Source organism: Mixophyes fleayi, chromosome 1 (assembly GCF_038048845.1).
Source record: "Mixophyes fleayi isolate aMixFle1 chromosome 1, aMixFle1.hap1, whole genome shotgun sequence".
NCBI classification, from domain to species: domain Eukaryota; kingdom Metazoa; phylum Chordata; class Amphibia; order Anura; family Limnodynastidae; genus Mixophyes; species Mixophyes fleayi.
This window is the reverse complement of record NC_134402.1, coordinates 463,585,067-463,601,851: the sequence shown is the minus strand read 5'-3', so window position 1 is coordinate 463,601,851 and position 16,785 is coordinate 463,585,067. Positions and strand designations below refer to the sequence as shown.

General features: G+C 42.3%; 1 protein-coding gene across 1 annotated transcript in view; it reads right to left on the bottom strand.

Moving 5' to 3' along the window:
* Positions 1–16,785, bottom strand: part of LOC142103502 (sphingomyelin phosphodiesterase 5-like) — a 55,015-nt gene that overhangs the window by 24,454 nt on the left and 13,776 nt on the right. Inside the window, exons 3-4 of the mRNA XM_075187540.1 lie at positions 14,623–14,698; positions 13,321–13,461 (exon numbers count right to left, since the gene is read on the bottom strand). Of these exons, the coding sequence (XP_075043641.1) occupies positions 13,321–13,461; positions 14,623–14,698 (217 nt within the window). The remainder of the gene's footprint in view (positions 1–13,320; positions 13,462–14,622; positions 14,699–16,785) is intronic.

Sequence of the window (16,785 nt, the reverse complement as noted above, 5' to 3'; positions counted from 1 at the left end):
TCTGACTTGCAGGAGAGCTAAATCTATCACAAGCTCTGTACCTTCCACACAGATTATATAGTTCTTCTCATCGTCACCTGCTGTCATCAAGCCATAAATGTACTCAGTCTGCGGGATGCCTAGGGAGAATGGCCGGCTGGATGAAAAACAGACGATCCGAACGGGGTTACGTCTTGTCATTTCATAGCTCTCCTATGCGTTCCACTGTGGAACGCACTGTGTTGCCTGATAAGGATGCCTGTTAGGGTCAAATTAGATCACTACTGTGTACCTGTTTCAATGCAATTGGCCGGGAATAGTAGCAGTTTGGCTCGCTGTCAGGATAATAGAGGAACAGAAAGTCCTCAAACAAGTCAGAGCCCATTACACATGTCCTCCGTAACGATTGAATTCTGACCCCGCCCCCTAGCAAAAGGGGGCGGGGCCATTGAACAGTGGGGTCTACCGGTGATTTTCCCGGGACCCCGCTGGACCAGTCCGACGCTGATTACACACACTGACCTACAAGTAAGTTTCGGGATTGTGAGAGGGCGACCAAAGCTCCCAGAGGAAACCTCTACATCGTGATGATAACGCACATCGTGTCCTGCGCAGGATGAAACTTATGACACCAGCGCTGTCAGGCTGCAAATCCCTGGGCCCCTAACATAACCAATTTTACGGTCAGGGTGGTAAGGACAGCAGTTTATTAATGACGCCTGTCACAAATCCACGCGACCCTGTCTCTGTTTAGACATAAAACGTCTGTCTACTCCCTGAGGTCAACTCGCCCACAACAAACTCTTATTTTCCTCCCAAGCACTAATTAATCAGTAAAGAAATTAAACTAATTACACCTATGTGGTGCATCTGTGTGTCCATGTTCTGTATGAAAGCACGAGTGGGAATGTAACCCTGTCTGCTGATAGAGAGGGCACTCACCATTCTGATATATTCTCTTCATATCAGTCCAATATCTTACATATTAGGTTGATGTTTCGGTTCAGTACTAGAACATTTTTCCAAGACAACTTGCGTGGAACAATAAGACAACAAACGTCACATACTCAGTGACCACTTTATTTGATACACCTTTCTAGTACTGTGTGGCCCCCAGAAGAGCCTGAATTATTCATGGCCTAGATACATACAGGTCCATGTTCTCATCACACAGTTGCTGCAGATTTGTCGGCTACACATTTACGCTAAGAACCTCCAGTTCCTAAAGCTTCTCTACTGGATTGAGATCTGGTGACTGTTGAGGCCATTGGAGTATACGGATCTCATTGTCATGTTCACATATCAGCTTGAGATGATGTGCGCTTTGTGACATGACGCGATACCTTGCTGGAAGTAGCTATTACAAGATGGGTAGACTGTGGCCATAAAGGGATGCACATGGTCAGCAACAATACTCAGGTAAGCTTTGTTTAAATTCCACAGCTTAAGTGGTATTAAGGTGCCTAATGTGTGCCAAGAAATCCTTTCCCACACCATTACACCGCCAGCAGCAGCTTGTACCGCTAAGACAAGACAAGGATGAATCAATGGATTTATGCTGTTTCTAACCCTACAATCTGCATGTCTCAGCAGAGAAACAGATTATACTCACCAATAACTCCTGTTCCTCAAGACTCCATGGCAGTCATAACTATGGATAGATTCCTTTATCAGTTTAGGTAGACATAGGATTGAAAACAAAAGCACAGCACACACCTCAGATGTTATATAAGGTAACTTCTCTTCTTCCCCTATGACTCAGTGACTTCACAAGCTGTCTTCTGAAAAAATATAAACAGCATTACAAGCGTGGGTAGGAAACGGAGGTGCCATGGAGTCTTTTGAGGCAAATAAATTATTAGTAACCATAATCCACACTTTTCCTCTTCAATCCTCAATGGCAGAAATAATGGGATGTACCAAAATAATACCGTATGGAAGGACACACTACAAACACAAAACCAGCCATATCTGTTGCAGATTAAAAATGTATTTCATAGCTGAACTGAGAACACGTCTCCCTGAGAATTTGAGGCGGAGAAGATATCCAGACGATAACAAGTGTTAAGTGAGAACAGACAACTATCCAGCCTGAGCATTGCTTGCCGAAGAGGCTACCACTGCTTGTGCTGAGTGCCAGGATCTCCTGCAACTTACAACCATTACTCTTGTAGGTTTATGTGGCCGGAGGAGCATCAAATGGGTTAAACTTCAGCACTAAAGGATTAAAGATGCATTAAAGGGTATATTTATTAAACAAATGTAAATATTTAATGTATGGGTGCTGTGGTGCTGGTTAATAACAGGCCCACAGCACCAGAAAGGGCCAAGTCCCTGCGCTGGGAGTATAAATGTATTTATTTTTATATTCATATATGGACTTCTAATGCAATAGCCTGCGTGTGAAGGAAATGTGGTGTTTTCTTTGCAACTGTCTGAAGAAAGGATCCCATGATAATCTCATGTTAATTAGACCGTTTGATGTGTGAGTGTCCAACACATCCTTTACCCTAAAGGCACAGAATGGTTTAATTAGACTTGCTGTTAGGTTTTCTTCGTCTCTAAAACAGGATGCAGGAAATCACAGGAAGCTTTAGGAACTGATCACTTATAAATAACTTATGGTATAAATTTATTTAAAGGAAATAGCGCAGGGCGCTTATTTATATAGTTGCAAATGTACTTATTTTTGATATTGTGTGTATTGTGGTAAAATAAATATCTTTATTTCTGAGACCAGGGGAGGAAATTAGTTTTTTGTTTTAACTTTGCTAGAGGAAATGCATTATTTCTGAGGTATATACCTCATGCAATAAGCCTTTGTTGAGGAAGGCTTTTATGTACTTGGGAGTAGGGAAATGACTTGTTTGGGGTTTTGTGACTTTTCTTTGGAAATGTGTATTCTGCAGCTGTCTGAAGAAAGGACCCATGTTAATCAGACCTTTTGATGTGTGAGGGGCCGGCACCTGAAGGCACAGGGAGGTTTAATTAGACATGCTGTTAGATTTCCTGTATCTAAAACAAGATGCAGCAAATTTACACAAGTGTAAATATTGTTAGCTTTGCATTGCATGTAAATCCACGTTTGGGTAAACATATTGTATCCTGATTCTAAGAATAGCACAGACCTCAGGGGGCTAGCTTACCCGGTGAGGCTGTGTCCAACACTGTATAAAAAGCATTGTTTTGTATTGAAAATTGTTCTCGTTTCATCTGACCTGCTCACTGGTACCTTCAACCAGGGTGAGCAAATCACTTGCTTCAAAGACCTGCTTGGAAACTTGATTAGACCCAACATTAATCCATTCCAGGCTGTTCTGAGATTTGGACCGAACTTTCTGGTACCACCGCTCTGCCGGCCACCCAGCAGCTCTGGCCAGTGTGATAGGCCAGCGGGGATCAATCCACAACAACCCTGATCCATATAAAGAGGTCAGAGGTACCAGACCAGGTACACCAGTAACAGGGTACACTAGCAGCGTCCGTTACTTAAATCCGGTACTGAATGCAGGTAAGCAGTCCAGTGGTGGCAGCATTTCTAAGTCCTTCCTACTGAGGTTAGAGGGCGTGTTTAGGATAACGAAAGGGAACAGTGGCAAAGTCCAGTCGGTTCCCAGCGACAACAGACAAGGTTGCATAGGAGGTCCATCCTGTCACAAAATTGTGTTAGATGCAAGATTAGATTACATCCTGAGATCTGATGGAATATTTTAGACGTGTTGGAGCCAGCTGGGATCAGGGGGCTGGATTACCCCCTGCTAAAGTGTGCCAGAATGTGTATAACAATGGCTCTGTGTGACCATGTAATGTATTAGTATCATACCATCTGTACTTATGGAGAGATTGTTAGTACCACAGATTGGGGTGTAACTGTCCTTATTATGAGCTAATAAACCATCACTGCTTCAAGAACCTGCTTTGATGACTACTTCCCTGCTGTAATTCCTGTGACCTGCAGATTAGACCCAAATCTAATCCGTTGACCGGCTGTTCTGAGGTTTGGACCCAGCATTCCAGTAGCAATGCTTTGCCCGCTACCTGCAGCTCTGGCCAGGGGAAACCATTCAGAGCAACTCTGATCTGAAGGCAAGAGGCCAGGTATACCAGCCCATGTGTACCAGTAAGCGGGTACCCTAGCAGCGAGAGTTACCCAGAAGCAGTTCTAGGTGCTGGTGTAAGAGCCTAGTGGTGGCATCATTCTCCTTCTGCATTTAGAGGGGCACAATTTGGAATAAAGAAAGGGGACAAAGTAAGGCCAGCCGGTCCCCAGCAACAACAGACAGGTATAGGTGGTCCATCCTGTCACAGCTTGTAATTGTCCAACGTAATTGCTACCAAATCACCTTCAGTGTCATCCATCTGAATTAAACTTCTTGCAGTGGCTCAAATGGGTCAGACATCAGAGTGTTCAGAACTAAAATGAAGGTGCCATGGAGCCAAAAAGGATCTAATGAAAGGACAAATGCTCTTTCCTACTTGGAAGAAATGAGGCTAACCTTGTATCCAAGAGCACACTTAAAGCAGACACCTGTACCTTGAGTGTAGCTGAAGCTGCAACTATCCTGGAGGAAGTCAAGGATCTGTGGAATGGTTGCTCCTAATGGATTACATTTAGAGACACTCCATGTGATATATTTTTTCCAAATCCTGAAATGGATATCTAAACAATTATTCTTTCTTGTCTGTAGCAGTGTGTTGTTTACTTGTTGTGAAACTCCTTTTACTTCAGCAGCTTCAGCCGAATCTCCATGCCATTTGCACTGAATTTGAATGAGAGCTGTGTCTTGCTTCAGTAGATCTGACCAAAGAAGTAGAGACCAAGGCTGTTCTTCGAACATTTGCCAGGCTACCGGAAGCCACAGACCGCAAGGCTAAAATGGAAGAAACGCTATAATTTCTGCAAAATTTAGCATTTTTCAAATTACATCGACTGATGTAATTTGCAAATACTTTCTGTTTACCTGTTACATGCAACGCTAAGAGTGACTTCAGGTTTCTCGCTGCAAAATGGTATGATCTTTGCTACTTAGACCAAACTCCTTTTTGATTTATGAAGACCACTATTGTTTTGTTGTCTAAGATTATTCTGAAGCACTTTTTTTTTAGATGAAGATGTAAGTTCTGAATTGCTTTCCACACTGCTCTCATTTCCAAACATTAAAGTGAAGACTTTTCTTGTTTTGTGACCATGTGCCTTGCACCACTTGTCCTTAAAGGTGGGCTCCTCAGCCTGTTATAGTGGCACCTGTTGTATCATCCATTCTGTCTCAAACAAGCAACACTACTTTTGACCTTAACTTTGGGCTTCGCCACCTCCAGAGAAAGTTCTTGGTAGCTTCTGACAAGCTGACAGCATGATCCAGAGAAGTCTGTCAGTGATCCCACTTTCTTAGACGTTCCCAATGAAGATCACACATGAAGAATAATAATAATATTAATATTTACCATACTCCATAGTGCTCATCTTGCCTCAGGACAAACCCTACAGTGGGAGCTGCCTTGTAACTTGACAATGCGTTCTGACCTCCCACTACAAGATTGTTTTCCAGATAAGGCGCATAGTTTGACTCCTTGCTTCCTCAATTCGGCCTTCAGAGCGACTAGCACCTTGGTATATTTCTTGGAGATGTTGCCAAACCGAGGCAGGTAAACGGAAAGGGTTAGCCCAGAACCCAGAAAATGAACAATTTCCTGTCATTAAATACAACAGAGACATGAAAATAGGTATCCCAAAGGCCTGTTTAATTGAGAAAATCCCCTAGGTGGTGACCAGGGGTATAGAATTCACATTCAAGTTCAAGATTAAGGAAGAGTCTGGAATAGAAGCCTTTACCTTCTTGACCTTGACTTTCTTGTCCTGCCACCATTCCCTTTCTTTATCCCAAATTGTGCACTCGAACAGCAGTAAGAAAGGCTAAAACTGCTGCCACCACTGAACTCCTTAGCGGCAGAACCGCGTTCCTTCTGGATGACTGTTGTTGCTAGAGTACCCCCTTGCTGGTACATTTGGGCTGATACCCCTGACCTCTTGCTTTCAGATCAGGGTTGCTCTGGATGGTACCCCTGGTCTATCACAGTGGCCAGAGCTACAGGTAGCGGGCAAAACGTTGGTACTGGAATGCTGGATCCCAACCTCAGAGCAGCCGGAGCACGGATTAGATTTGGGTCTAATCTACAGGTCACAGAAATTTCAGCAGGGAAGAAGTTGTCTAGCAGAATCTTTAAGCAAATAATATTTATTAGCTCAAGTGTCCTAATAAGGACAGTTACAGACACTAATTGATGGCACTAGAGACATCCAGAAAGGTACAGATGGCGTTAGACTGACACATGCTCCAACAGCTCACTTTTTATACACATTCTGACTAGGGGTGTGCACCGGGCACTTTTAGTGTTTTGGGTTCTGATTTGTTTTGCCAAAACACCTGACAAAAGGTTATGGTTCTGATTTAGGGTTCCGATTTATTTTTAAAAAAGCATAAAAAGGGTTAAAATCAAGTTTTTTGTTTATTTTTCACTCCTACGCTATTATTAACCTCAATAACAATCATTTCCACTAATTTCCAGTCTATTCGGAACACCTCACAATATTGATTTTAGGTACAATATTTTATTTTTTTGGTACAGCAGCAACAGTGAACGTAGTTTGGAATTGCAGTACCTATTTTTGGGTACAGCAGCAACAGTGAATGTAGTTTAATATCTGATACGCATCTATGTGGACTGCGTAGTGGAGTGGCCCCGGTACCCAATTTGGTACCGGGGCCACAATATATCACCCTCAACTGGTCTGAATTCCACTGCACATATGGCTGCTCCTACATCCTCTGCAGCATATAGAGGGTGTAGTTCGAGCGCGTCACTACCTCTTGTTTTTGACGACCATGGTACAGAGCATTCATCATTGAGATCCCATCAAGTATGTCAAAGACAGACAGCGTCGAAGTGTTATTTGTTGACTTTGTGAACAAAAAAAAAACTGTCCCTGTTGCAAATCTTCGTGCAATGAAGATTGACTTTTTCATTTAAAGGCTCAAGCTTTCAAGTGTAGTGTTTATAACATCATTACACCAACAGGTAAAAATCCTTTTAATTGGGATAATGGAGCCACAAAGGAAATTGCACATATGTAATGCCCGCACAATGTTACTGGTGTTGTCTGACACCACAAATCCCCAGGAGAGTCTAAGTGGGTTAAGCCACTGAGAGATTATTTCCCTCAGTTTCTGGACTGATGCACCACTGGACTCAGCAAGGACAGAGCACTTGACTGATGCACCACTGGACTCAGCAGGACAGAGCACTGGCAAAAGCACCACTGGACTCAGCAGGAGTCACAGCACAGCACAGCACAGCACGAGAAATAGCAGGACACAAGACCACCTAACACACCCTCCCTCTTCCCTGATCAATGCCCGAGTGAAGATGGCGGCGGCAAGCGGGGAATTTAAAGGTTCCTAGTATCGCGAGATCCGACAGCGGGATTATGACTCAGAGCCTCGTTTTAAGTTTCGGAATCGGCGGGAATACCCGGACAGTGCTCGGATCTGACTCGGATCCGCACTGTTCGGGGGGGGGGGGGGCTCGGATTCCAGGAATCTGAGTCCGCTCATCCTTAATTCTGACACACATGGCAGCAGGGGGTAACGGCGCCCCCGATCCTTCTCAGGCCCCAACGCTTCCGAGTTATTTTTAGTATCAGGGTGCAATATGTTTCCCAAAACCTGCTGTGACTGGATCACTGATAAATAACTTCTGGTATAAATTTATTTAAAGGAAATAGTGCAGGGTGTTTATTTATTGCACATGCACTTATTTTTGATATTGTGTATATTTTAAGCTAGGAAATAGTTATTTCAGAGACCAGGGTAGAAAATTCGTTTTTCCGTTTTAACCTTTCTAAAGGAAATGCCTTATTTCTGATGTATATATCTGATACAATGAGCCTTTGTGGATGGAGGTCTTTTGTGTATTGGGATGTGTTATTGTTAGGGTTTGTAAGGTTGCTAGTGGAAATTTCCAATTACGCATATGTGGAAGGGAGTCTGATAGCAGGAATTGCTAACTAAGTTTTGTGATGAAGTGTCAAATGCCTTCTCTGGCCAAAGGCCCAGCAGGGGGGGTCGTTACTGTGTGGCCTTTTGTCAGAGTGTTCAAATCTTTCTGAACATTGTAAACAGCATGTGATGCAGGACATCACAGCGTTTCTCTAGAATTTCATAGATAATTGTACATATTGTTGGCTTTGCAAAGCATGTAAATCCAACCAGTGTGAGAGCAAATAAACATCACTTGCTTCAAATACCTGCTTGAAATCATCTTCAATATTGCTGTATTCCTGTGACCTGCAGATTAGACCCTAAATCTAATCCGTTCTCTAGCTGTTTCTGGAGGTTGCAGCCAGCTTTTCTGTTACAACTGCTCTACCTGCTAGCCTGTAGCCCTGGGCAGTGTGATAGGACAGGGGGAATCCATCCACAGCATACCTGATCCAAGAGGTCAGAAGTACCAGCCTGGGTACACCAGCAACGAGATACGCTAGCAGCATCAGTTACCCAGAAGAAACCCGGTTATGAATACCGATATAGGAGTCCAGTGGTGGCAGCATTTGCAAGCCTCCTGTAGCTTGATTCACTAAAGGCTTATCACAGGCTCCACAATCCTCATGCCTCCTGCTGTCCATCTTTTGCATAGGCTATATAAGAGTACTGAAGAGACCTGACATTACTTGTAACTTACAATAAAATGCACACATATGCAGCATCCCTAAATTAGGGGTTTACATAGCACAGGTGCCCATTGGTTGTCGTGGGTCAGACTCCAGCTCCATTACATTGCTGGGTCCAAATGACTGGCCCTGGATCCAGATAAAACATTTCACAAAGGAATACCATTCTCAGACTGCCTAAGTCAGTTAAACTCAAAATTGTTACACCAGATCTGCTTCAAGAGGTAGCAGGCTGGGGTTCCTGGGTAGCCAGCCCAGGTTCCTCGGCTTGTAGCATGGTGTACTATAGGGACCCAAGAGAAGGTAAGTCCCTGCACTACACAAAATAAAAAGCCACTACTTAAAAGACATAGGGGAAAAGGACCAGCAACCTTGTTTCCAACCAGGGTGTACTTTTTTAACCTGTGTCTAAGTAAACTGGAAAGGGAATCTACCCAGTTACAGCTGATCTGAAGGATAAAAGAGGAAATCAAGATTCATCAGACCAGCCAATCTTCAACTGTCCAATTTTGGTGAACCGATGCCCACGCTTTCCTGTTCTTAGCTGAAAGGAGTGGTCCGGCGAGGTCTTCTGCTGTTGTAGTCCACCCACTTCAAGGTTCAACATGCTATGTACTCAGAGATACTCTTCTGCATACCACTATTGTAATGCATGGTCATGGTTACTGTCACCTTCCTGTCAGTTTGAAGTCAGTCTGATCTCTCTCATTAACAAGGCATACCTGTAGTTGTTACTCCTGTACATATGTTGGTTTTGTGCCTGTTGTTGTTGTTCCATTAATAAAAGCTACCATTGGTTAAGTTGGATATCTGCCTGGATGGAAGTACTTACCCACGTACAGGGGAACTCGGTAGGCTGTTCAGCCTTGGTAGACACCGTTTCCTCACACAAAGTCACAGTACACAGTAAGGTGTATTATATACAAATAGAATTGTAGCAGAACTGTGAAAATAAAAGCAGACTTGTTGCAGCGCTGAGCTGATAAACATCAAAGGTGGAAATAAATCAATTGTGGCAGACGTACAGTTCTGGATTAGCTGTAATGTGAGCACGTCCAGCCTGTGAGGAGCCCAATAAGGTAAAGCAAGTTGTGATAAGCCGTAGATCCTTCAGACAGCTCTCTCGGTCACTCGTCCCCACAGATCCAGTCTGCACTGTATTCCCACCACCCATCCAGCTGGTAGTGTACTGGGGATAGATGATAGCTGCCTGTATCGCAGATGACCACCTCGGTAACCTCACAATGTTAGCTGGCGCTGCAAGTCCACAGATGTTATTAGCTGAATAAAGTGCAGATGGACAATTGTATGTAATTTCCTGACATGTTTCTTTGCCCTAAAGATCAATTTCTTCCGAGTAGACAATGAGCGTTGTACGATCTGATTCATAATGATGACTGCCCTGCTCGAGATGTTCTTGTATGTTCACCGACATAATTACCAGCAGTGTGTAAACCGTTAAATCACTAACATGAGTTCAATATACAAAACGGTAACAAACAATAATAAATACTTTCATAAATCTTTTTAGCATCGTGTTCGTAAACAATTCCCATTGAATCAACATAGTAACAGATTAAAAAAGGGCTCAATTCTAATACAAGAAATATATAAAAACCAATAATAATAATAATCACTGACAAGGGCACTGAAAATAAGCCAAAAAGCTTTAAATTCAATAAATGTTGTTACCCTAATAGAACCCTCCTATAATCTTAATTTTCTAAATAATGATAATTATTGAAAACATGGAAAATATATATACATAAATATATGTATGTATATAACCTTGACATACATGGGACTTGAAGTATTAGAACTCACAATCTTGTTCATCCCACTCTACTATCTATCAGAGGGGCCCATAGGAAGCTCTGAGGATATATATCCTAGAACACCAAGAAATATCAACCTTGATAACCATTCCAATGAATATAGGGCTGTATCAAATCAATTAAACTTAATCATAATTATTCTATGTGATGGGCTACTGATTCTAAGTAATACCAAGATTTTATATCAAGCTTTTCAATTCTATATTTTCGTTCAATCCACATGGACTTAATGTATTTAGCAGATGTATCCAGTAAGTTCCTGTCTACAAAGCTTCTTGAATCCATCACCTCCACGTAATGTAGGTTTTACAAATTCGATTGCCAGAACTTCGAGGTCATTTGGATTTGAGTCATGTTCTTCAGCAAAGTGTCGTTACACACTGTGAGAGATCGACTTCTGTACTATATTTCACTTATGTTCCAGGAAACAAATCTTAAGGGATCTTATGGTTCTCCCAACATACAGCTTATTGTACTTACATTTCAATACATTTACCACATAATTGGTGTTGCAATTGATGAATCCCCAGATTTTTGATTATCTCTCCTCTTTGCATAAACCGAAGACTCTACAATAGGTTGGTCACCGTCTCTATTGAATCAACCTCTGCGAGAGCTTTCTCTAAAACGACATCAGGATAACCTCTCTTTCTAAAAGTTTGTATCAATTCACTAGCTTGTGTTTGAAAAGAAACTTCATCTGAACAGTTGTGTGTTAATCTTAGTAACTGGCCCTTGCACGGCTGGAGAGTAGTACAATAATGAGGGTCTGCAGGTAACAGTGAAGCATGGTGGAGGTTCCTTGCAAGTCTGGGGCTGCGGTTCAGCAAATGGAGTTGGGGATTTGGTCAGGATTAATGGTGTCCTCAATGCTGAGAAACACCGGCAGGTATTATCCATCATGTGATACCATCAGTGAGACATCCGATTGGCTCCAAATTTATTCTGCAGCAGAAAAAGGACCCCAAACATACAGCCAATGTCATTAAGAACTATTTTCAGCGTAAATGAGAACAAGGAGACCTGGAAGTGATGATATGGTCCCCACAGGGCCCTGATCTCAGCATCATCGAGTCTGTCTGGGATTACATGGAGAGAGAGAAAGCCGACATCCACAGATCTGTGGTTAGTTCATCAAGATGTTTGGATCAACCTCCCTGACCAGTTCCTTCAGAGACTGTGTGCAAGTGTACCTAGGAGAATTGATGCTGTTTTGAAGGGAAAAATACTGATTTGATTTAATTTCTCTTCTGTTCATTCACTTTGCATTTTGTTAATTGATAAAACTTTTTACACTTCTCTTTTTTAAAGCATTCTTACTTTGCAGCATTTTTTCCACACCTGCCTAAACCTTTTGCACAGTACTGTATATCATACACACACATCATCATCATTTATTTATATAGCACCACTGATTCCGCAGCGCTGTACAGAGAACTCATTCACATCAGTCCCTGCCCCATTGGGGCTTACAGTCTAAATTACCTAATATACACACACAGACAATGACACAGAGAGACAGAGAGAGACAGACCAGAGCCAATGTTGATAGCAGCAAATTAACTTACTAGTATGTTTTTGGAGTGTGGGAGGAAACCGGAGCACCCGGAGGAAACCCACGCAAACACGGACGAAACATACAAACTCCACACAGATAAGGCCATGGTCGGGAATTGAACTCATGAGTCCAGTGCTGTAAGGCACAGTGGTTGAAGTGGAAATTTAGAGGTGGTGGAACTATTAATTAGCCGATTGTCTGACTGGCAGAAGACCTGAAATGGGCCTAAATCACTATTCACTCCAGGGCACCCAAGAATCTGGCTCTTACGTGAGCCCAAAGCTTTTGGAAAACTGTCTGAACAACACGAAAATTTACCTTGAAGTTCTAAACACATATGTCAGAAACCTGGGACTTGTACAGTCCTTCAATGATTTTTGTCAGCGTTTCTGTCAATAGATAGATAAATTAAGTAAAGTTTTTCAGAAGGCACGCCAATGTTTAAAGGCTATCCATCCAAATCTTAAAATCCTAAAAAGGGGAACCACCGGTGGGCAGGGCATGGAGTATGGACGAATCCATCGAACATCTAATCCTAATTTCTTGCTATATAAATGCACCTAACGTGCACACACTAGATGTCTATACCTGTTGGTGCTAAAATCAGCACCAGAATCCGGCCTTCACCAGGCAAAGTCTGTATGAGCGTCGGAGATCAGCTGAACCTTCATCCCATCAAGGCAACAAACCACTTCACACTGCAGCTCCTACACAATGGGCACACAGAAAACCCCCCAGAACCGCTGTGAAGACACCGGGTTTATCTGGCCCAATTATACCCAATTTACATTAGGGGCACCCAGGGGTGCCTTACTGTGGTCTGGAGAGATATGGCCAATTTGAAAATCAGCATTAATAAAAACACATATTGTAGGAAAAATGTAATTTCGACCAAATAATCATTAAGAACTCTGCAAAGAAAAAAAAAAAAAAAAAAAAAAATGATATCAACTCCCAGGCTAGCGGGCTTTAGACATTTAAGGGGGTATTCAATTAGGTTTCCGGTCCGCAATAACGCAACGGAACAGGCCGCGAAAGCAATCCACAGTATAGCAATAATGTGGATTTTCCTGCGCACCCTATAGGGTTGTGAAGGAAAATCCACGTTATTGCGGTACCGTATTGCCTTCAATACTGCGCACTTTTACGGAGATGCTAATTGAATATGCCCCTTATTTACCAGTCTAACCCAGAGGACGGAGAGCAGAAAAAGTACCTACCTGAGGAGCAGTTGTCAAAGTTCAAATCCCCACAAAGGACATCAAAGACCACGAGTTCTCCATCTTCCTTATGCTGAGTTTGAAAGTCAGACACCCACTGAAGAAGTAGCGACATCTGGTCACAACGTATGATGGCATCACCTACACAAAGGGTTAGATACACTTATACTATATGATGGCACAACCCAGACAAAATGTCAAATGGTGGAATCACTCCGACACACAGAGATGGAGACATTTAATTACATTGTACGGTGGCATCCCAGAGTCACATCGCAGGATATGGTGGTAACCAGCAGAGACAGAGTCATCAGATTACAGGATGAGAGGGGGAGAAAGGGACAGTTAGAGGTCTGATCGCAACATATGGTGGCCTCTCAGAGACATAAAAATATCTGATCAAATATGTCGCCATCACTTATACATAGAGACGTTACATCATAATGTGTGATGGGATCACTTATACATAGAGACGTTACATCATAATGTGTGATGACATCACTTATACACAGAGACGTTACATCATAATGTGTGATGACATCACTTATACATAGAGACGTTACATCATAATGTGTGATGGGATCGCTTAGACACAGACAGAGAGGGACATCTAATGGTAGGATATGGTGACATCATCCAGACACAGAGAGGGACATCTAATGGTAGGATATGTTGGCATCACTTATACATAGAGACATTACATCATAATGTGTGATGGGATCACTTAGACACAGAGAGGGACATCTAATGGTAGGATATGTCGGCATCACTTATACATAGAGACATTACATCATAATGTGTGATGGGATCACTTAGACACAGAGAGGGACATCTAATGGTAGGATATGTCGGCATCATCCAGACACAGAGATGAGATGTCAGCATTACCAAAATAGTTTCATCATAGTGTAAAGTGCTAATTAGGCTGTGGCATTAAGGGGTAAATGCTGCGATACATCCGATAGGACATCTCTCTTTGTAGGTTTGTAGTCAGAGGGGAGGGGACATTTATAGATAGCCGTCAGTGCTGTGTAATTATGTAGCCCCTTATTAATTAATGATTATGTTCTAATTCCCAGAAATCTTCCCTAACATGTCTAATAATAATAATAATAATAACAATAAACCAGCAAACTATTGCATAACCCCCTCCCCTCAACAAACATTAACATGCCGCAGAGGAGCTCACGTCAGCCACTGGGAAATCTGACAGTCACCAAGTGACACAGGACACCCAAAAAAGAAAAAAAAAAAAAACTCATTCCTGCCCCCTAGAGGCTCAATCCTGACATTACTACTTACACTCAGGAGCATGCAAGTGGGTGCAGTTTATATATCCCACAAGCCTTTGCTTCTGTTCTGTAATTCCAATGAGAACCTGCAATCAAAGAACATGTCAAAAACTGGAAAGTGACATAAAAAGACCCTTCCTGTCGCATGACATAAGACACCTTCATACTGGGCAGCGTATTACCCCCATGGTGTGTTGCATGGCATTTCACCCCATGTGACTGGATCACTTAGAAATAACGAATTGTATAAAAGGTGTGTTATTTAGTGGCGCAGTGCGCCAACGTATATCATTGCAACTGTACCGATTTTCGTATTGGAAATGTATTGGATTTCTGAGACAGGTTGGATGAAATTTGTTTTTTTATAACTTTCCTAAAGGAAGTCCTATTCCAATTAGACCTGTTATCTTGTGAGGAAGCAACACATCCTTTTTAGCCTGAATACACAGCAGGGGGTCGATACCTTTTTATTTTGTCTTAAACAAACTACATGAATAATGCAACCAGTTTAGGAAATCACAGATTGATGTAATTTTTTTTTCAAGTTTAAATTGTGTTAAATCCAAGTTTAGAGAATATATTACATCCGGATGCTAATACATTGAATGTAATACCTTCCATTTTGTGGTGCCAGGTAGGGAAGGGGGCTGGGTTACCCTCTGCCAAGATATCAGAAACACCATATAAGAGCTGTGTTTTGTATATTAACTGTATTATATCATCTTAACTTCTGGAGATCACCAATACCACTAACTAGTGTGTACCTTGAGCAATAAATAGCAATAATTATCACTGCTTGAAGATTCTGCCCGACGCCTATTGCCTGCTGCATTCCATGACCAACAGATAAGAGCTTACACTCTAATCCGTTCCCCAGCTGTCCTGCTTTGCACCCAGCGTCTGTGTCAACGCTCTGCCCGCTACCAGGCAGTCCTGATCCATAGTAAGCATTCAGTAGGTACAAGTCGGCCCACAGCAAAGAGGCGCTGCAGCAGCTATATCAGCTACCTAAAAGTAAGCGTTCTAGGTGCCATGAAGGAATCAAGTGGTGGCAGCGAGATCCTCCTACAGCTAATACACAGTTGGCAAGTGTCTGGTGACAAGGTGACCGGCGGTTATGGATGGTAATAAAGAAACGCAGATAAACTGTGGAAAAAGAACATCCCTTCATCCTTATTACCCCACAGACTGGGTGGAAAAGTCACATCCTACTTACAATATCTCCATATTTACTGTATAATACATTGTACAACACTGATGCACAAACCTCAAATTATTGTCCATCTCAAACGATAGGTAATGATGACATAACCAGTTCCAGCAACATTTTTGGGTATGATAAATTAAATGTAGTTCAAGAAAGGAATGGGCCAAAGAGTAAGAGGCCCAAGCAGTGAGTACACTGCCAGTTAGTATGAAAGGTGGATTATTAGTCTGGCTGGATCCACAAATGTATTTCTGCTATTTAGTGTAAACGCAGTCGGGCGAAGTGTATTTTTTATTTCCACTACAGAGCAGGGAAGGGGCCACAGTTAATTTACAAGTATACTCATAAAAATGAGGTAGATACAACTACATTAACACTACTCTCAAAACAGAAAGTGGATAAATCAATGTGGCCAGGTGGGATACATCCAAGGATACTACATGAGCTTAATGGGGTGCTGGTAACACCATTAACAGAAGTATTCAGTCAGTCACTAGCTACAGGAGTAATTCTAGAGGACTGGAAAAAGAATGAATGTAGTCCCACTGCACAAAAGTGGAAGCAAGAAGAGACAACTACAGACCAGCGAGTCTCACATCAGTAGTAGGAAACTTGATGGAAACTCAAAAGGAAAGAGTTGTAGAATATCTCAAATCCAGTAATGTACAGGATCCCAAACAGCATGGATTTACTGGGGAGGAGATTGTGTCGAAAAAATTCTTATTCACTTTTTTGACTGGTTGATTAAAGTAATAGATCAGGGGGGGTGTAGATGTAGCTTATCTATACTTTAGTAAGGCTTGTGACACGGTCCTACATCGCAGACTGTTAAACTCAAAAGCTTGGGATTGGATTCTAAGATGGTTGAATGGATAAGATCTTGGTTGCAAGACAGAAAACAGAAAGTTTTACTAAAAGGGGTGCATTGGACAGGAGGGAAAGGTTACCAGTGGAACAGCCAAAGGA